The sequence below is a fragment of the Aquarana catesbeiana genome, linkage group LG01 (genome assembly GCF_042186555.1).
Source record: "Aquarana catesbeiana isolate 2022-GZ linkage group LG01, ASM4218655v1, whole genome shotgun sequence".
In the NCBI taxonomy this organism is placed as follows: domain Eukaryota; kingdom Metazoa; phylum Chordata; class Amphibia; order Anura; family Ranidae; genus Aquarana; species Aquarana catesbeiana.
In genome coordinates, this window is record NC_133324.1 from 225,450,656 (window position 1) to 225,472,985 (window position 22,330).

At 39.2% G+C, this 22,330-nt stretch overlaps 1 protein-coding gene across 4 annotated transcripts in view; it reads right to left on the reverse strand.

The window, feature by feature from the left end:
• The window catches only part of SRRM4 (serine/arginine repetitive matrix 4), a 242,204-nt gene that overhangs the window by 75,193 nt on the left and 144,681 nt on the right, over positions 1-22,330 (reverse strand). For 2 of the 4 annotated variants that reach the window (XM_073625503.1, XM_073625510.1), the window contains exons 2-7: positions 18,477-18,605; positions 17,047-17,139; positions 16,906-16,938; positions 15,912-15,983; positions 13,141-13,167; positions 476-526 (exon numbers count right to left, since the gene is read on the reverse strand). In XM_073625503.1, coding sequence (XP_073481604.1) covers positions 476-526; positions 13,141-13,167; positions 15,912-15,983; positions 16,906-16,938; positions 17,047-17,139; positions 18,477-18,605 — 405 coding nt within the window. The remainder of the gene's footprint in view (positions 1-475; positions 527-13,140; positions 13,168-15,911; positions 15,984-16,905; positions 16,939-17,046; positions 17,140-18,476; positions 18,606-22,330) is intronic. The other 2 variants (XM_073625520.1, XM_073625529.1) reach the window with 1 other exon arrangement.

The following is a 22,330-nucleotide window of genomic DNA, read 5'->3' on the forward strand; positions in this document are numbered from 1 at the left end:
TTATTTTATTTTTAAGTGATATCGCTCATGATTTATAAATAAAAGGCCTCAGTCGGATGCTTGATTTTGATACATGCCCAATGTGTTAAATAACATTTAACATTTTTATTTAAATAGTTGTGAGGGCTGGCCTGGAGCTTTAATTTGGAATGGAAAATGGAGTTGCTGAGAGAGGCACCATTGTTAAGCAGTGCTTAGGTCATCAGTTGTCCATAATCCAGGGCATCAGTTGTCCATAATCTAGGCCTGATGCTCTGTGGCTACATTTATTTTGGAACCTATATGAAAACAGCTCACATTGGAGGATTCTGGGTCATTGCTATAACCCAACTCACAATCTAACCAACCAGTAAACCAGCCTTTTTCACCAACAGTTTTGAATAGATGAAATACCCTTCTACTGTGATGAAAGAGCGAATAAAGAAAGAAAATACACTTTGATTCTATCTTGTTAGGATAAAATGGAAATACTTACTGCTTTCTGTGCTTCCTGACTTGTTTCCTTTTATTTTTTGGACTGGATGAGCTAGGAAAAGGAGCATTCTGTTAACTACCACATCTGAGACAAGAATGACTGCAACATTAATGATACACTTTATACAAGAGCTTCTTATATACATCACTGGATGGATTCCAAATACAAACACCATACATTACAATATAAACCAATTTAAACCTACAACAACCAGCTTAGCATATTTAACACATAAAAAGCGATGCTCACAGCAGGTCGGAAAAGCTAATACATGTAGAAAATAGATATATAGAAATAGAAAAATAGAAAATAATCTTAAAAAAAAAATAGAAATAATCCTACATCGAAACTAAACCCAATTATTTAACTGTTTCCCAAAACAGTTACATACAAGGTATGCTGTGAATGATGCCAGACACAGTTGCTTGTGCTCCCAACCAAAATGTCAAGCCATCAAATTGCTGTTGTCATAACTTATCACGTGTGCAGCACCATGGCAACTGCAAAAAAAGGCTAATATGGCAGCTTCCTTGGCTGTAAAGGATAGAAAGGTTTACTTCCTCTTTGAGGTAAATTCTGACATAAACTGACCTGCTAAGAAAACATAGGTTACACTGGAAGGCCATGGCAATTTTATCACTATGGAAATTAGCATTTCCTGAGGCTTACTACATCTCATCCAAATATCCACACATGCTTAGAAATACACCGGTATTATCACTACAAAAAATTGTATGGACAGAAATACAGGGACTTTCATTACTGTGAAAATGCTAGATACCTGACTGTCTCCCTGTCTAAGTGATATTGCACAAAGGATAACAGAGACAGATTCAGGTATGCTGGTTGTATTTTTTTAATATCTGCCACCAGCAATTGTTCAATAGCCAGCATTCAGTCAACTGTAAAACTGGTTAATAAATTGACACCTTCAATATAGTTTTTTGAAAGATCAAATCACAATGGAATTAGAATGGTAAAAAATAATGGCAATTTCCTCTGATTTTTACACTGCGTTCAGTTCAGGACAACTTCAGTCCCATCTCCTTGCAGTCCATCAAAACTACTATTTTACGTCTTCTATTACTTTGATATTTGAACAAAAAATAGAATGAAAAGTTCTACCAAATCTTCAAGTGAATGTCTAAAATCAAAGAAAAAATTATTCAACCCACCAGTGATTACCCAAAATGAAATAATCGATCTTTGGGTTGACACGGTGTTCTAAAATAGCATGCAGAAATGCTGAATACTGCTGCACATGAGCTGGACTACGTCTTCTATACAGAGTTTGCATTCAGCTGTGTGTTCTATGTTTAGCATCTCCATGTATGTGAAAAGAATAAGTGTTAACTCAAAGTAATATGTGCTATTATTGCTGATCTACTTCTAGAAATTTTAGTTAACTGGCTTTTACACTAGCCTCAATAGCCTCAATACTGATTCACTGACTTGGAAAAAGTAAGCAGGTCAAGAATCTAGGCGATAAAACAGACATCTGCTTATTTGTTTCAAGCTACTCAAAAGCTACTAAAAGCATTGAACTAAGAGGTTCCTAATGACATGCAGTCAGTTAGCAGTTTCAGAGGGATAGGTAACCATTAGCTACCATAACCCCATCTTGACATTTTATTTTACAGCTTTGTGCAAACAGTAGCTTTGACACAAATTATTAGGATTATAAACAGATGCAGTGAATACTAAAATAACAGAACTATATAACTCTCCTCTAATGTGTCCATATTTCAGATGGAAACTTTACTTCTCCCCATCATTGCAGATGATCTCATAAACTTCAATTTGCAATTCTGCATCCATATTTGCAGTTATTTCGTCTACTGGTCTGCTAGTCAGCTAATCAGTCAACTAGCCATAATTTCCTAAAATACTGAATATGGAGCATATTCAAAATAACTGAGAAGTCCATAGGTAGCCTACAGAAGGCCAGAGAAAATAAAAGACTCTTTACTGTCTGCCTATATTTTGTGTTAAAACATCACAAAAGTGATCATTTAACGTTGCATTACCTATGTTGCACAAAAGACTGCGGAGACTGAAACCTATGATCCAAACAATTTTCATAAACCAGAGAATGGCAATAAACAATCATAAGGAAATTGCTTGACATGAACTGAATCCTAGAAGTGCACGTACCATAAAAATTAGGGTTTTTTGAGAATCTGATTATTTCAGGTCAGATCCGTGTGTATGATTGACCTATGTTTTATGCTGTCTAAGGATCACTGCAGTATGTGAAGCTGAGTATCTGCATAGTCCTAATCTTAGTTACAGTACATTTACTATGTTGAGCTTAGCAAAGAAATAAGTGATATCTCACTGGATGGTAATATATTGAGTATATCATAATATATTGTGCATGTAATAAAACTTCCAGAGAATGCTAGAACTGGAGAAGTTTGGATTTACTGTCTGATGCTGTGTAATCATGCACCCCCCATCCTTATGAGCACAATCTATCTATACCCATAAGGAGTTTTTATATTTCAATGAAAGTGAAAGCTGAACAGAGGTGAGAGGTGTGATGAATTATAGGTACCTTCCTCGCACTCCCATGCCACCATAATTAGTCACCAGAGTGCTTTAAAATGCTTCTGCAAATAAGTTAAAACCCGATAATGGCTCTGAAAACTCCTGCCCAGCCTTATGTGACAGCATTAGAGTCTGAAGATATGTTGCACAGGTGCCCAATGCTGCATAATTGTGGGTGTGTAATGGTGGGGGAGTATCTCTATTTCCTCATATCCAAAGTTCTAGTGGTTCCAGCTGCAGATCAAGCCAGTGGGCAAAACCTGAGAAGGTAAGTAATGCCTGGCCTGCCTTTATTTCTGTAAATATCACAATAATCAACAATGCTGATTGCACATGAAAATAAAATAATAAGATCATTTTATACACTACCTGCAAATGCCACTCATAGGGGTTTATATATTAAAGAAAAACAGACAGTTCACTTTGCAAGGGAAGTTGCATTTTGCATGGGAATTTTCCCCAATAATGAATAAGGTGACGCTCTGACGACTTCTATTATCCAATCATGTGCAAGCAAAAATGCTGTTTTTTATTTTCCTTGTATGTGTTTTGGTGTTCTTTGCAAAAGGAAAAGTCACCGCATTCTCTACGTTCTTGGGGGAAATTTCCATGCAAAGTATGACTTTCCTTTGCAAATGGCAACCTACCTTGCAAAGTTTCCAGATCATTTGCCTTTAGTAAATCAACCCCAGAGTTGTTACTAAGAATTGTACACTTATGTTGGGTTTCTGAATTTTTTTTTTTTTCTTTTTGGCCTATTTAGCTGCTCTGGATTACTTTTTTACACATCATAGGTTTTTTATATTGTGTGTTCTAATTACAACTTGCCTTTTTGGCACTCGCAGTGTGTCTTTATAAAAAATGCTTATCTTTTTGGGTTATTCACATTTCATTCAGTATTGTAAATCATTTAAAATATTGACTGTGTACCCTAATATTAGTATTTTTAAAAATTTATTTTCACCATAAACATGTATAGTAGATCTAATTTCTGTTGTTTGTTTATATTAAACCATGTTAATATATTTTAATATTTTAATATTTTATATTGCCAATGTGTAATAAGGCTACAATGTTTTTTTTGCAACTGGTGACTTAGTTTTCTTTTGTCTGTAGCTGGTAAATATCTTTTTCAACTATATATTGTAAATGTGATTGGTACTGGATGCTGTTTAAAGTGGTATATTATTGAAGCTGGAACAAATAAACCACAAATGTGAGAAGGAACTTGTCATCTATTTCAAAGGCAATTTTAGCTAATCATTTATGACCTGAACAACTGAAGACAGCTTGAGACTGGACTGCCCTATATTCACAGGCACAATAAGAGACTTGGGAACATGTTGTCATTACATGTAGCCAGAAATGGTGTCAGGAGAGCTCAATGTTTCAAAGAGATCAATCCACTGAAAGGGTATTGGCTTGCCTTGGTACTATAAATATGTGAACAGGCAAGCCAGGTCACAACGCACTCATACATCTTTAGTGATTGTTTTTGTTTTTTTAATCAAATGAAGCATGATAAATTGCAGGTACGCCACAAGCCAATGCGTTGATCTAGCATTGTAATATGTTACAAAATCATTGAAGTGTCACCATTGTGCAGCCTATCCCATTGCTAAGACCTGCCTATCTGACAGAATTGTTAATACATCCATACTTTCTACTTTCATAGCAATCAGATATCTAAACCAAATGTATGTACATTTGTTTTATTCAGAATTATTTGGTAAGGATATTTCTACCTTGATAAAATATTATCATTTAAAATAATAATATTTTAATTTAAAAAATGTGCTGTTTTGGGTAGATGCATACTTTGGCATTTTTTTTTAAAGAAATGCAGAACTTTAACCACTTGCCGACCGCCTAACGTAGATATACGTCGGCAGAGTGGCACGGGCAGGCAGAATCACGTATATATACGTGATCTGCCTCCCGCGGGCGGGGGGTCCTATCGGACCCCCCCCCGGTGCCAGCGGCGGTCGGCATCTGACTGGGAGCGTCGGGAGGCGAGGGGGAGACCATCCGATCGTGGCCCCCCCCTCGCGATCGCTCCCAGCCAATGGGAATCCTCCTCTGCCTGTGTGTAGTTTCACACAGGCAGAGGATGTGATGTCATCTCTCCTCGGTCTGGCAGTTTCCGTCCAGCGCCGAGGAGAGAAGACATGTAAGTGCACACAACACAAACACACACAGTAGAACATGCCAGGCATACCTTACACCCCCGATCCCCCCCCGATCGCCCCCCGATCCCCCCCCAATCACCCCCCCCCCCCTGTCACAAACTGACATTAGCAGTATTTTTTTTTTTTTTTTTTTTTTTTTTCTGATTACTGCATAGTGTCAGTTTGTGACAGTTACAGTGTTAGGGCAGTGAGTGTTAGGCCCCCTGTAGGTCTAGGATACCCCCCTAACCCCCCTAATAAAGTTTTAACCCCTTGATCACCCCCTGTCACCAGTGTCACTAAGCGATCATTTTTCTGATCGCTGTATTAGTGTCGCTGGTGACGCTAGTTAGTGAGGTAAATATTTAGGTTTGCCGTCAGCGTTTTATAGCGACAGGGACCCCCATATACTACCTAATAAATGTTTTAACCCCTTGATTGCCCCCTAGTTAACCCTTTCACCACTGATCACCGTATAACTGTTACGGGTGACGCTGGTTAGTTCGTTTATTTTTTATAGTGTCAGGGCACCCGCCGTTTATTACCGAATAAAAGTTTAGCCCCCTGATCGCCCGGCGGTGATATGCGTCGCCCCAGGCAGCGTCAGATTAGCGCCAGTACCGCTAACACCCACGCACGCAGCATACGCCTCCCTTAGTGGTATAGTATCTGTACGGATCAATATCTGATCCGATCAGATCTATACTAGCGTCCCCAGCAGTTTAGGGTTCCCAAAAACGCAGTGTTAGCGGGATCAGCCCAGATACCCGCTAGCACCTGCGTTTTGCCCCTCTGCCCGGCCCACCCAAGTGCAGTATCGATCGATCACTGTCACTTACAAAACACTAAACGCATAACTGCAGCGTTCGCAGAGTCAGGCCTGATCCCTGCAATCGCTAACAGTTTTTTTGGTAGCGTTTTGGTGAACTGGCAAGCACCAGCCCCAAGCAGTGTCAGGTTAGCGCCAGTACCGCTAACACCCACGCACGCAGCATACGCCTCCCTTAGTGGTATAGTATCTGATCGGATCAATATCTGGTCCGATCAGATCTATACTAGCGTCCCCAGCAGTTTAGGGTTCCCACAAACGCAGTGTTAGCGGGATCAGCCCAGATACCTGCTAGCACCTGCGTTTTGCCCCTCCGCCCGGCCCAGCCCACCCAAGTGCAGTATCGATCGATCACTGACACTTACAAAACACTAAACGCATAACTGCAGCGTTCGCAGAGTCAGGCCTGATCCTTGCGATCGCTAACAGTTTTTTTGGTAGCGTTTTGGTGAACTGGCAAGCACCAGCGGCCTAGTACACCCCGGTCGTAGTCAAACCAGCACTGCAGTAACACTTGGTGACGTGGCGAGTCCCATAAGTGCAGTTCAAGCTGGTGAGGTGGCAAGCACAAGTAGTGTCCCGCTGCCACCAAGAAGACAAACACAGGCCCGTCGTGCCCATAGTGCCCTTCCTGCTGCATTCGCCAATCCTAATTGGGAACCCACCGCTTCTGCAGCGCCCGTACTTCCCCCATTCACATCCCCAACCAAATGCAGTCGGCTGCATGAGAGGCATTTTCTTTATGTCCTCCCGAGTACCCCTACCCAACGAACCCCCCCAAAAAAGATGTTGTGTCTGCAGCAAGCGCGGATATAGGCGTGACACCCGCTATTATTGTCCCTCCTGTCCTGACAATCCTGGTCTTTGCATTGGTGAATGTTTTGAACGCTACCATTCACTAGTTGAGTATTAGCGTAGGGTACAGCATTGCACAGACTAGGCACACTTTCACAGGGTCTCCCAAGATGCCATCGCATTTTGAGAGACCCGAACCTGGAACCGGTTACAGTTATAAAAGTTAGTTACAAAAAAAAGTGTAAAAAAAAAAAAAAAAAAACACATACAAAAATATAAAATAAAAAAAAATAGTTGTCGTTTTATTGTTCTCTCTCTCTCTATTCTCTCTATTGTTCTGCTCTTTTTTACTGTATTCTATTCTGCAATGTTTTATTGTTATTATGTTTTATCATGTTTGCTTTTCAGGTATGCAATTTTTTATACCTTACCGTTTACTGTGCTTTATTGTTAACCATTTTTTTGTCTTCAGGTACGCCATTCACGACTTTGAGTGGTTATACCAGAATGATGCCTGCAGGTTTAGGTATCATCTTGGTATCATTCTTTTCAGCCAGCGGTCGGCTTTCATGTAAAAGCAATCCTAGCGGCTAATTAGCCTCTAGACTGCTTTTACAAGCAGTGGGAGGGAATGCCCCTCCCCCCCAACGTCTTCCGTGTTTTTCTCTGGCTCTCCTGTCTCAACAGGGAACCTGAAAATGCAGCCGGTGATTCAGCCAGCTGACCATAGAGCTGATCAGAGACCAGAGTGGCTCCAAACATCTCTATGGCCTAAGAAACCGGAAGCTACGAGCATTTTATGACTTAGATTTCGCCGGATGTAAACAGCGCCATTGGGAAATTGGGAAAGCATTTTATCACACCGATCTTGGTGTGGTCAGATGCTTTGAGGGCAGAGGAGAAATCTAGGGTCTAATAGACCCCAATTTTTGCAAAAAAGAGTACCTGTCACTACCTATTGCTATGATAGGGGATATTTACATTCCCTGAGATAACAATAAAAATGATTAAAAAAAAAAAAATGAAAGGAACAGTTTAAAAATAAGATAAAAAAATAATAATAATAAAGAAAAAAAAAAAAAAAAAAAAAAAAAAGCACCCCTGTCCCCCCTGCTCTCGCGCTAAGGCGAACGCAAGCGTCGGTCTGGCGTCAAATGTAAACAGCAATTGCACCATGCATGTGAGGTATCGCCGCGAAGGTCAGATCGAGGGCAGTAAGTTTAGCAGTAGACCTCCTCTGTAAATCTAAAGTGGTAACCTGTAAAGGCTTTTAAAGGCTTTTAAAAATGTATTTAGTTTGTCGCCACTGCACGTTTGTGCGCAATTTTAAAGCATGTCATGTTTGGTATCCATGTACTCGGCCTAAGATCATCTTTTTTATTTCATCAAACATTTGGGCAATATAGTGTGTTTTAGTGCATTAAAATGTAAAAAAGTGTGTTTTTTCCCCAAAAAATGCGTTTGAAAAATCGCTGCGCAAATACTGTGTGAAAAAAAAAAATGAAACACCCACCATTTTAATCTGTAGGGCATTTGCTTTAAAAAAAATATATAATGTTTGGGGGTTCAAAGTAATTTTCTTGCAAAAAAAAATTATTTTTTTATGTAAACAATAAGTGTCAGAAAGGGCTTTGTCTTCAAGTGGTTAGAAGTGTGGGTGATGTGTGACATAAGCTTCTAGATGTTGTGCATAAAATGCCAGGACAGTTCAAAACCCCCCCAAATGACCCCATTTTGGAAAGTAGACACCCCAAGCTATTTGCTGAGAGTCATGTTGAGTCCATGGAATAATTTATATTGTGACACAAGTTGCGGGAAAGAGACAATTTTTTATTTTTTTTATTTTTTTTTGCGCAAAGTTGTCACTAAATGATATATTGCTCAAACATGCCATGGGAATATGTGAAATTACACCCCAAAATACATTCTGCTGCTTCTCCTGAGTACGGGGATACCACATGTGTGAGACTTTTTGGGAGCCTAGCCGCGTACGGGACCCCGAAAACCAAGCACCGCCTTCAGGCTTTCTAAGGCCGTAAATTTTTGATTTCACTCTTCACTGCCTATCACAGTTTCGGAGGCCATGGAATGCCCAGGTGGCAAAAAAACCCCCCAAATGACCCCATTTTGGAAAGTAGACACCCCAAGCTATTTGATGAGAGGTATAGTGAGTATTTTGCAGACCTCACTTTTTGTCACAAAGTTTTGAAATTTGAAAAAAGAAAAAAAAAAAATTTTTTTTCTCGTCTTTCTTTATTTTCAAAAACAAATGAGAGCTGCAAAATACTCACCATGCCTCTCAGCAAATAGCTTGGGGTGTCTACTTTCCAAAATGGGGTCATTTGGGGGGGGTTTGTGCCACCTGGGCATTCCATGGCCTCCGAAACTGTGATAGGCAGTGAGGAGTAAAATCAAAAATGTACGCCCTTAGAAATCCTGAAGGCAGTGCTTGGTTTTCGGGGCCCCGTACGCGGCTAGGCTCCCAAAAAGTCCCACACATGTGGTATCCCCATACTCAGGAGAAGCAGCTAAATGTATTTTGGGGTGCAATTCCACATATGCCCATGGCCTGTGTGAGCAATATATCATTTAGTGACAACTTTTTGTAATTTTTTTTTTTTTTTTTTTTTTTTGTCATTGTTCAATCACTTGGGACAAAAAAAATGAATATTCAATGGGCTCAACATGCCTCTCAGCAAATTCCTTGGGGTGTCTACTTTCCAAAATGGGGTCATTTGTGGGGGTTTTGTACTGCCCTGCCATTTTAGCACCTCAAGAAACGACATAGGCAGTCATAAATTAAAGGCTGTGTAAATTCCAGAAAATGTACCCTAGTTTGTAGACGCTATAACTTTTGCGCAAACCAATAAATATACACTTATTGACATTTTTTTTACCAAAGACATGTGGCCGAATACATTTTGGCCTAAATGTATGACTAAAATTGAGTTTATTGGATTTTTTTTAGAACAAAAAGTAGAAAATATCATTTTTTTTCAAAATTTTCGGTCTTTTTCCGTGTATAGCGCAAAAAATAAAAACGGCAGAGGTGATCAAATACTATCAAAAGAAAGCTCTATTTGTGGGAAGAAAAGGACGCAAATTTCGTTTGGGTACAGCATTGCATGACTGCGCAATTAGCAGTTAAAGCGACGCAGTGCCGAATTGTAAAAAGTGCTCTGGTCAGGAAGGGGGTAAAACCTTCCGGGGCTGAAGTGGTTAAAGCTTGCGTATATACCAAATAAACTGTACTGTTTAAAGTAGTTGTAAAGGCAGAATGTTTCTTTTTAGCTTACTGCATTCTATGCAGTAAGCTAAAAAAACTTCTGCCTGTAGCTCCCCCTGCAGCCCCCCAAATACACACCTGAGCCCAATCTCAATCTAGCGATATGCTCGAAAGCTCTCAGCTGTTTTGCTCCTCATTGATCCAGATACAGCAACAGGAGGCAAAATGGCTCCTGCTGCTGTCAATTAGAGCCAGTGACGAGGGGCCAGGGCTGAGCTCAGTTCTGTGTGTTTTATGGACACACAGAGCAGGGCTCAGGAGCAAGCATGACAGAGTGCCCCCACAGCAAGCGGCTTGTAAGCGATGGCAAGGGACCCCAGAAGAGCAAGATCAGGGCTGCTCTATGTAAAACCATTGCACAGAGCAGGTAAATATGACATGTTTATTATTTTAATAAAATACAAAACAAGCTTTAAATTCACTTTATACTTAAAGGATAGCTTATCGCTGGACTGTTCTTCCCTCTACAAAGTCTTATACACGACTGTTCTTTATCCTGCTGGATCTCGGGTATATGACCTGCTGGGAGCCCTAAAAATCACTGCTGTAGTATAACTACCTTACAGCTTCATCTTCTGCACATGTGTAGAAAAATCTCCTTTCCTTCCTTTGGAGAAGCTTTTACGCATCCCAATAGTGGACAGCCTCACTTTATTCAGAAATGTACTAAAATAATTAGCCAATGTTATACAGTGGGGCAAAAAAGTATTTAGTCAGCCACCAATTGTGCAAGTTCTCCCACTTAAAAAGATGAGAGAGGCCTGTAATTGTCATCATAGGTATACCTCAACTATGAGAGACAAAATGTGGAAACAAATCCAGACTATCACATTGTCTGATTTTTGAAAGAATTTATTTGCAAATTATGGTGGAAAATAAGTATTTGGTCAATATCAAAAGTTCATCTCAATACTTTGTTATATATCCTTTGTTGGCAATGAAAGAGGTCAAACATTTTCTGTAAGTCTTCACAAGGTTGTCACACACTGTCGCTGGTATGTTGGCCCATTCCTCCATGCAGATCTCCTCTAGAGCAGTGATGTTTTGGGGCTGTTGCTGGGAAACACGGACTTTCAACTCCCTCCAAAGGTTTTCTATGGGGTCGAGATCTGGAGACTGGCTAGGCCACTCCAGGACCTTGAAATGCTTCTTACGAAGCCACTCCTTTGTTGCCCGGGAGGTGTGTTTGGGATCATTGTCATGCTGAAAGACCCAGCCACGTTTCATCTTCAATGCCCTTGCTAATGGGAGGAGGTTTGCACTCAAAATCTCACAATACATGGCACCATTCATTTTTTCATGTACACGGATCAGTCATCCTGTTCCCTTTGCAGAGAAACAGTCCCAAAGCATGATGCTGCCACCCCCATGCTTCACAGTAGTTATGGTGTCCTTTGGTTGCAACTCAGCATTCTCTCTCCTCCAAACATGAGGAGTTGTGTTTCTACCAAACAGTTCTGCTTTGGTTTCATCTGACCATATGACATTCTCCCAATCCTCTTCTGGATCATCCAAATGCTCTCCAGCAAACCTCAGATGGGCCCAGACATGTACTGGCTTAAGCAGGGGGACACATCTGGCACTGCAGGATCTGAGTCCCTGGCGGCGTAGTGTGTTACTGATGGTAGCCTTTGTTAGGTTGGTCCCAGCTCTCTGCGGGTCATTCACTAGGTCCCCACGTGTGGTTCTGGGATTTTTGCTCACCGTTCTCGTGATCATTTTGACCCCACGGGGTGATATCAGTGGTCTTGTATGTCTTCCATTTTCTAATTATTGCTCCCGCAGTTGATTTCTTCACACCAAGCTGCTTGCCTATTGCAGATTCAGTCTTCCCAGCCTGGTGCAGGTCTTCAATTTTGTTTCTGGTGTCCTTCGACAGCTCTTTGGTCTTCACCATAGTGGAGTTTGGAGTGTGACTGTTTGAACTTGTTATCAGTATAAAAGACACCTGTCCACAACCTCAAACAGGTGCCATTAATACAGGTAATGAGTGGAGGACAGAGGAGCCTCTTAAAGAAGAAGATACAGGTCTGTGAGAGCCAGAAATCTTGCTTGTTTGTAGGTGACCAAATACTTATTTTCCACCATAATTTGCAAATAAATTCTTTCAAAAATCAGACAATGTTATTGTCTGGATTTGTTTCCACATTTTGTCTCTCATAGTTGAGGTATACCTATGATGACAATTACAGGCCTCTCTCATCTTTTTAAGTGGGATAACTTGCACAATTGGTGGCTAACTAAATACTTTTTTGCCCCACTGTATGTAAAGGCCAACTCTGGGAAAAGTGGAAGTCCCCATTTGTAGTGTATAGGGGACATTATGTTTATGTATCTGATCCTCCACTAACAAACAGCACTCCCCTCCACTAACAAACAGCAGTCTGACAGTGTACTGTCCCTCTACATACTTACATCCAATGTAGGGCTATAGTCCCTGCATCAGTCCTGACAATGTCTAAGGGCATCCGACCACCAGAGTGCTGGGGAGAAGAGGTTGCAGGGACTGGTCTTGCAGCATGGAGGAGACTTGCAGCATATGAGTGGAACATTGGGTAAGTAAAATTGCTTTTGCGAGTCCCCTCAAAATAAAGGAGCACTCAAACTTTGCAGTACCGGCACAGCCCTACTGTAAGGGAAGACTTTAACTTTTCCTAAAGTTCAGCTTTAAACTGCACACCTGGGACAAACAAGGTCTGCCTTATTTTTACAGAGGATGCATACATGGGGCAAGCAGAAAGAATATCAGTTGCTCAGTCAGTTTAAAATGTATATCGGTGGTTCACTGGTGGAAAGGCATTCATAAACAAAATTTCCAGCAGCCAGAAAGGACACATTTATTCTTTTTGCTACCTTGTTGATTAACATAGGTCTACACGACACAAAGGTGCTTTTACGCCCTCTTGAAGCTTGCACATATATTTGAAAACATTTGAACATATAACATACATCACAAAACATACAATCATTCAGCAAAGAAAACACTAAATAAACAAATTGAGCACATGCTTGTAAAGAAGACCAGGATGTGACTTACCCATGTCTTCGTTTCTTGGAGGAAGACCTAGAAAGATCAGGAACAACCAGGATTCATTAACTTGTTCTCATATATGGTAGAGGCATATTTCACATATACTTTTTGTCATGTTTATAATTACACATGCCAAGATATTTATTGCATTGAATGGAAATAACTATGTGAAGTTAATTGGTTTTCCCACTTTCTGCTTCAGGCTCTGATTTGCAGCCCCTCCACAGAATCCCGAATGCACTATTTATATGGCTGCAGATGGCAGAATGAGTCAGTCTAGACATACAAGTGCTATATCTGGTCCTTAGGGGGTGCAAAGAAGGGAACCCATCATTTTAGGTTATGTTGGGAGACCGGTTGCTTGCATATACTGTAGAAGTTTTGTTTCATAGCACTCTTCAGAGTTACACATCCAAACACCTGAATTTCTCCATGGAAACTGCTGTCAAGTGCTGCTTGAGTATATTTTTCTCATAGTAAATGGAATGATGTCTCACAGCAGTGAGGTCTTATAGACCTTAGTTTTTCAGATCTCTGCTATCAGGTGGCAAAATATTCCATAATAGTCTGTAATTTTCTTTTGTTTTTTGAAGTAGTAAAATATATTTTATAGCCAACTTATCATTATTCATGATGACTGTCTGCATGTGTTTATGCTTCCATGAAAGCTCAAACTCTGCTTAGTTAAAAACATTTTGATATCCCACATTGCAACCGATACACATGCATTTGCCCACTGTTGCTCTTACTTTCACATGTATGCTGATCATTGCAAGTACACAAATCTCTAAGTCTGTAGAAAATATCCCTATTGTCCTGAATAAACAGGGGTAAACTGGTGAATGCCTCATTCAATTGAAATTGGCTGGCAGTGGACAGGGGGCTTTGGGCTTGTGTCAATGGGCAAATGCAGCATGCTTTTAGGTGCAATTAGCTTGCATTTAACATCAGTTTGAGATGCTTCTGCAATCATTAAGAGGTGCACTTGACCTGCACCAGTTGCTTTAGCTGCTTTTGCATTTCCATAGACCTGTGTGGGGGAAGAAGCCCATTGATGATGGCCCAAAGAGACAACCATGATGAAAGGGCTAAAATGCAAGCTCATTTTTTCTCAAAAGATTAAAATGTGAATATCCTACACTTTCCTCACCCCCTGCTGCACTTACCTCTATGGGTGATTAACTGTTCCTACCCATGCAGCAATTCTTATTAGTCATGTGCTGGCACATGACCACGTTGACCAATTAGAATCGCTCTGACTCGCAGTGACAGCTAATCACCCCAGAGGTAAGTGCAGGCAGGACTGGGGGGACGGGGAGGGTGTAGGATGTTAGGTCACCTTTTCATTTTTTGTGAAAAGGTGAATTTACTCTATACCATAGAAAGGAAAGAGATATACAATTTGAAAAAAAGAACATTACTGGGTTTCCCTGATGAAGTCTTTGAAAACAATTCACGTTGGGTATTATTCAGAGTCGAATCAAATGGTTGGTGTTTTTAAGTTATGGAGTGCCTTTGATCCACACCAATGTTATAAACTCAGACCTGGAACTATGTATAGATGTCTCTTCTTTTGCTTTAAGTTTAGTTTTAGAGAAGACAATCTAGGCTCTGTACACTGCACTGCCAGCCTGGTGCTTGAAAGTATCATAATGCTTGCAATGGCAATGGTCAGCTGCCCAGGCTGACCATTGACTGTTCACCATTGCGAGGATTTTGATGCTTACAGAGCCGCTGCTGCAGTGTACAGTGTACAGTGTTTTCGCTAAAACTAAACTTACTCTTTAAAGTGGTCAGAATTTGTATTGTTATTCTGTGATCTTTATCTCTTCCTGCTAAGTACAATCCTGTTATTTTACGCTACTTTTCACACATGGAAACCTATCACCTAAGCAAGAGCTACAGGAAATGCTAAAGACTTTACTGCTATGATACATATTTACTCTTTGATTTTGGCATACTGTGGAAAGAAAGAGGATCTCTTTCTTCAGCGGCACATCTATTAAACGTACTGATTCAATTTCCTGGGTCTTAGATGCAGCACTGTTGCCGTCTAGAATATCTGTGATGAAATGCAAAACACGCACACATGAGTTTTACCCTTTTTCCAAAGGAAATGCCTATTCTGACCAACAGCCTGAGTGGCTGTGAAATTGCAGGCCAGAAGTCAATTGACAGGTATATGTTTGGATTTGCTTCAGGAAAGGAGAACATATAAACTCCATATACTGTATAAAGTGCTACACCTTACAAATCTTTATTGATTTTTATGTAAAAGGGGGGTTTGCAAGTTTGATGAACACTCCTAGCATATTAATAACCTTGAAACGTTTAATACATATTTAGCTGCCTAGCATGGGAGGCAATTAATGCAGAAAATACATTGCTAAATCTACTGGCATTACATCTCACCACCAATAGTATATTATACAATATATTTTATCTATTGGACAGAGTGGCGAAGAGTTAGTATCTTTGTAATTTTTGTTACTGCTGTATACTCATTGGGGAGATTTATAGAGTGATCATAGGATGGGAGGAAATATCCTCTTGTTTTTCACCAGTACAGTTTTCTCCTTTAGGAGATTTTTCCTTGCTTTTGTCCTTGTGACAACAGTTGCCAAGGCTTAAATTGAGAGTGAATCTCCCATATGATAACAGTAGCAAAAACCTAAAAAGTGTTTTTAACTCTCTTCCACTCCAAACAAAACTAGAACACAGTTTTGGCCACAGTTCCAATTTTAAAGGGCCCATGACATAGTAAACCAGTGCCATACCTGTTTCTCTTCCGCTTCTTGGAACTCTTCTTTTTCTTTTTTTTCACTGGGGAAGGACTATAGGACTGAGACCTAAAGATCAAGGTATATTGAGAACGACTTATTATTTATGCACCAAAAAAATCCAGTTTATCAGTAATTCTATTTTAAATCTCTGTCTACTGCTCATTTAGGAAGAAAAATCCATAACATTCTTTACAACGTTATAAGCAAAGATGATTGGGACTAGAATAATTTACAACCACAAAGATTTGTCAGTAAAACCAAATCCAGCACTCCCCTTCCTTTTTTCCATAAGGACAACCAAACTTCAGTATATTTCGTACATTTTAGATGCAATATGAATGCTAAGAATTCTAGGAAATGTACCTTAAGGGAAAAAAAAAATCTCCTCAAAAGTGAGGATGGAAAACTGTCCAGTCACTGTGCTAACATTTAGGGGGCAGAAGAAAGCAAACTGCATCAATTTAGGGAAAATATTCATTAGCAAAACTTTAAATGGAACCGTAAACCGTCTTTTATTGTCCCAGTAGACAGAAAGGAAAATGATCATGGCATAGGGTAGAGAAGGGAGGGGAAAGACTACTGACCATGAAACAATGACGGTGGCAGAGCTGACATTCAATGAAACAGAAAATGCTATAAAATCTCCCTAATGGGGATACATTAGCAGCAAAAGCCAGTAGAAGGTTCTAACCCACCCCTACGTGATATGAAGCTGATAAATATATTGGCTGGATATAATGCTACTAGCAATGTATCTCCAAGTGGTGTAGCCTTTATCAACCAGACCACCCCCCTCCCCAGGAAACCAATCTTGTCCCAGCCCCTTTCCATACTCGCTCGATTATCCCTACCTTTTTTATTGATTATCATGGGTTAAGCAATTTAATACAAGCACCTACACTTGTGTTCATCATCTGGCAGGCAAATGTAATATTGTATTAGGTTTGTCTATGTTTTGTAACACCAATGTAGTGTATATGACTGTTACCTTTCAAGGTATGTGCCATCGACCAGTTGTTTTCTGTATATTGTAAAATTATTAAAGAATAAAAAGTATTAAACAGGAAAAAAAATGAGTAGCTAGGAACTATTATATAAAAAGAGATCCTTGTAAAACTGACAAACTAACCTTTTTCTCTTTTTGCGATCTGATTTTTTCTTCTTCTTTTTGGCTTTAGGAGGTGGTGATGAGCTAACTTTTCCAGCTTCTGAGAGGCAATCACTAAACAACAAAATAGTTGTCATAAGTCACTGAGAGTCGTAGAAGGTCATCTCATCATTAGGTCATCAGAGCACATGAATAAAACTGAACTCCAGTTGGATCCACTCCTGGTAAATGGGCAGACCTTGACATCTTCATGTACAATGCATTAGTGCTGGTCCTGCTTTGTACGTGATAACATGGAAGAAGTCAAGACTGCAAAACCGATGAAGGGGAACGGCTTTCTAAGACTGATTGTAAAAGAGAAGGAAGTCTGAGAAGGCCAGGAATAAAGTAAGTATTTCACCTTCTTTACCCTCTCAACTGAACAAGCATTTAACCCTTGGTGTTTCAGTGTAAGACTTATTTATTTTTCAGACTGGAGTTAAGCTTTTAAATTATAGACTTTATATTCAAGTTTATTACAGTAGTTATCTTATTATCTTATATAAATATCATCAAACAAAGCTTAAATGAATCCTTTCTTAATGTCCCCCTGATGCTCTGTATGTCTACTATTTATTGACCTGAATGGGTTTTGTTGGGAAACCACTGATGAGTGTCTTCAAGGAAAGTTATGTCACAAGGAAAGCTGCCTGCAGTAACAGTGAAGACCTATTTCTATCAATAGCTGCCCCAGAAACTTCCCCCTGGCACCTCCCATACGCACTCAGTGGATCATTATTTTATGTACTTTTTGTAGGCAAACCTATGTACTAGTTGTTGGCTTTTTTGCTGTGGAGAATTCCAGTGAAATGGAAGCATAGCTGGATGTTTCAACAAAATCCTACAATACCATTTTCACACATCCTGAGGGAAATTTATACCTACAAATCTCTCTGTTAAAATCACAGTTGTCATGTTCCAGGAGTAAATGCTATTCCTTCCTAAAGTTCCATTCATAGCCACTCTTAAAAGTGTCTTGAACAATATAACAACAGAAAAAGCAGTTTTCGTTGTGGTTCTCAGTCTGGTAAGCCTGCAGCAGAGTGCTCACATAGCAGTCTTGATCATGTACAATGAATTCCCCTACCACACTCAACTCCGAGGTCAGAAAATAGCTGACTTTAGAGGCTTATCAAGGAAATTGTTTTATCCAACGCTTTCTCAAAAGGTTTTTTGACATTCAGCAATGTCATAAAGATTGATGGGCCTAGAACTCATGTGTTTTCAATATCACTTAAGCTGTAACACTATTTCATGTTTCACTGTCCGGTCATCTAATAGAATTTTTATATAATTAAGCGCATTCAATACAAGACATGCCATAGCTGAGGCAGCTTTTAATTGCTAAATTTGGAAGGGTCAGCGAGTGATTTCAAATGTTATTATTTCCCTGGAGATCTTACATTGCTTACCTATGGTGCTGGCGTGGGCTAAGTGTTCTCCCATGCCGTATTTTTGCATGCCCATTCTCCACATCTCCGTTCTGCTTCTTGTGTTTTTTATCCTCTTGGTCAGCAGATGGTGAATTCTTCACTTCTTCACTGTAATTCAAAAGAAAAAGATCATTGGAATTTCTTATAACATTGTTAATGCTATCATGTTAAAGTCCAAAATCTTTCCATATTTTCTGAAGGCTGGCCAGATAGGATAAGAGATTTTACCCCCACCAGCCACAGCCAGTGCATTTCCTAAGTTTAGTGAGACTGTTTGTTAATCTGTGTACTGTCTGGACCTTCCAGCATTTGTCTGTCCTGTATTTGCCCTTTACCCTTCCTGTATAGATACAAAGTAAAAGATCTTGGTGTTTTGTATCAGCTAAATTCCAGTCAGATAACAAATACCAGTTTATACAAGTATGTATGTATTCATTGCCAAAATAACTGAAGCAGAATTTTACTATTTTTAGGGTGGGCTCTATACACAGCATCATTTTACATTATAGCTCATTTACACTCTAGTGTGCCCTTCTCTAGTAATGCAATGTTTGCAAGTTCCCCCTGTCATTATATCACCATTGCTGACATCTTCAGGCAGTCTCCTACCTGGTTTGGCATCTTCTGGTTCAGCCATTGGACAGCCACTTATGATGTGACTTCTTAGCATGTGAGATGGAGTTGCATCCTCCCAATACCTGGATCCACTTCTGACACCCTAAAGATGCCAGCGGCATACACTGCACTGTACATGTGCCACAGGCAGTGTACATAAAAAAAACACTGCTGGGAGCAAGAAGACATTTTCTTCCCTTGCAGCTTTTCTGTAACTTTGTAGTCTTTTATTTTGGTCCTACTTTAAATGTGTACTTTTTTTTTCAAAATAATGACTATAAGTACATAAATTTAGCATTGATATCATCCTTTTGCAATCCCCTGTACAGCCAAGCTCATACTGGGAGAGGGAGAAATAGCTCATAGTGCTATAGTGCTCAAGTGCTAACAATGGACACTCTGACAGAATGATTGACGATGATTTGAGCTCTCCAGGCTGCTGCTTTTTCTTTACTGTCTAATCACTAGATAGATAGATAGATAGATAGATAGATAGATAGATAGATCTATATATATATATATATATATATATATATCTATATATATATATCTCTATCTATATCTATATAGATATAGATAGATCTATATCTATATAGATATAGATATATATATAGAGATATATATATCTATATCTATATAGATATAGATATATCTATATCTATATAGATATCTATCTATCTATATATGTATCTATCTATCTATATATATATATATATATATATATATATATATATATACTGTATATATAGATATATCTATCTAAATATAGATAGATAGATATAAATATATATACAAAACTGGTTTAGAGGCACTCACGGGTCTTGCAGAGGAGGACGATCAAAAACAACAGTGTTTTTATTGTAAAAGTTTCGATAAAGCTCAGTCCATCTTTCTCAAGACCTTACAGCATGGAAGTGAACAGACTAATACACCCAAAGCCCTACCCACCAACAACACACCTAGTGATAACCTCACACAATGCATGGGTTAAAAGACACGCTGAGAGCAAATCACAATAGTTTATCAAAAAAGCAAAATATATAAAACCATAACTTAAATCAAGCTATTAAAACTCCTACATAAAATTGGCATATTGCAGAAAAAAGTGGAATAAACAAAGCATGTAATAAACATTCACAAGATGGCCACCATAGCACATGGCAAACACCAGGCAGGCATGGACCACCCTTAATTAGTACCATGAAAAAGTAATAAACTAACAAGTGATGTTAAACCAGTTTTGGATTTATATTGATTTTTTTGTGGGTGAGCACCTGGGCATTTACTTCAAGCATAGAGTGCTGTGGCTACCCTTGAACTGTTTATATATATTAAATATATATCAGTCTCTGCCCTCAAGGAGCTCACAGTCTAAGGTCCCCAACTCACATTCATACACATACTAGGACCAAATTAGACAGTAGACAGGAGACAATTAGCCTACCAGCATGTCTTTGGCATGTGGGACGAAACTCATGCAGGTACTTGATAAACACATGTAAACTCCAGGCAGGTAGTGCCACGGATGGGATCTGAACCGACAATCTAAGCGGAAGTGCTAACTACTTAGCCACTCTGCTGCCTCACCTTACCTACACTAGAGAAAAACAGATCTCCAGGATGGTTGTGCTATGTAGCAGGACTTTGTGACTCTCGGGAATACATGGAAAGAAATAGAAATGCTTCTTTGGAAGGTAAAACAGCTTTCATTTGTATTTCATCTGTGTATTTAGCCGTTTGTCTGGAGTTCACCTTTTATAACAAGTGTACCCTGAGGAATGCAGCACACCTTTATAAAATGTTATCCAATATGTTCCAATAAGAGAAAAAAGTCCTAAAGGTATTTGGATAACATTTTGGCTCAATTTTCTACACAGTATTATCTATAAATATGACAAACCACTTTGCTATCCAACTTCTCAGAATTAAAAATTGCATTATCCCTAAATACAGTTGTATTTTTTCTCTTTCAATAGATTTTTCTTGATTTTTAAGCATAGAATGAACAATCTAGTATATTAATATACAATGCTAGTATCAAACATCATATGATTTCTAATGACATATAACTGAGAATAGAGGAGACAGGTACAATATTTAAAGGTATCATTAACATATCCATTCCTGAGAGTACAGATAGTGCTCTGATGCGACAGGGGTATGGTACAAAAAAGAAAAGAGAAGAGAAACACTCGGCAACATCCTCAGAAATTGTGAACAATTGTTTACGTATCGTTCATACCAGATGGACTATTAAATCCATGACTGTTGTTCATGAAGATATTGGGCTTTATTAGTAGTAACCAATACAGTTGTATTTTTTAATAGTTTGGGGGGTGTTACATGTTTTTTTTTTTCCTGAGGGGTTTATGTTAATTTTCACCTCCAACTTCTGTTGTTTTTTTTATGGGACACTTGAAAAATCCAAGACTGTATTTGCATTTTGTTGAAAAATGCCATTCATGTCTTGAAGTCTCTAATGTCCTGGAAGCTGGCATTAGTGCATATAAAGCCATCAGTAACGGATATATAAGTGGCAGAAGAGCTCTGAATACAGAGTTGCTGGTGCTGTTTATGTTGGTTCTTGAAGAGGTTGTAAACTGCATCTTAACAACGCCCTTCCCCTAGAGGTCTGGTATGGTTGAGGGACACAGACATGGTCGGGATTTTGTTGTCCTGTTCATACTACAATACCAGACAGCAATATCAGCTGCTCCAGCATTCACTGAAGAAAAGCTATTACCCAACTTTTTGGAAAAAATGTTCATACAGTTACTTTCCATGGATGCTTTACAGAATTATTAGAACTGGTGTACTCATTGTTAACAATAATTGTGCTTTGCATTGACTAATTTCAGAGTTGTCTGGAACAAGCAATTACAATGTACCTTGAATGAAAGTTACACAAAAAGCCTTGTTATTCTTTTTCTTATAGGAAAAGACTTAGCTGCAAACCATTTAAAGACAACATATCAGAAATGTTCGATACTATAGAAACCAGCATTAGCAAGATGCCAGAAAAATATCAGTATGTGCCTAGAATTTTAGCAGCCACCCCTGAACACATCTTTTCAGCACTCTATTAACAGACAACGTTCTGTTTGACGCTCTCTGATGTTGTTTTCCTAACTGTCAAAACATTGACTAGCGGCGTCTGTCACGATTTCATACTGCAGCCAAAAGCCCAGAGAAAAGACAATCATTTTGTATGCCACTTT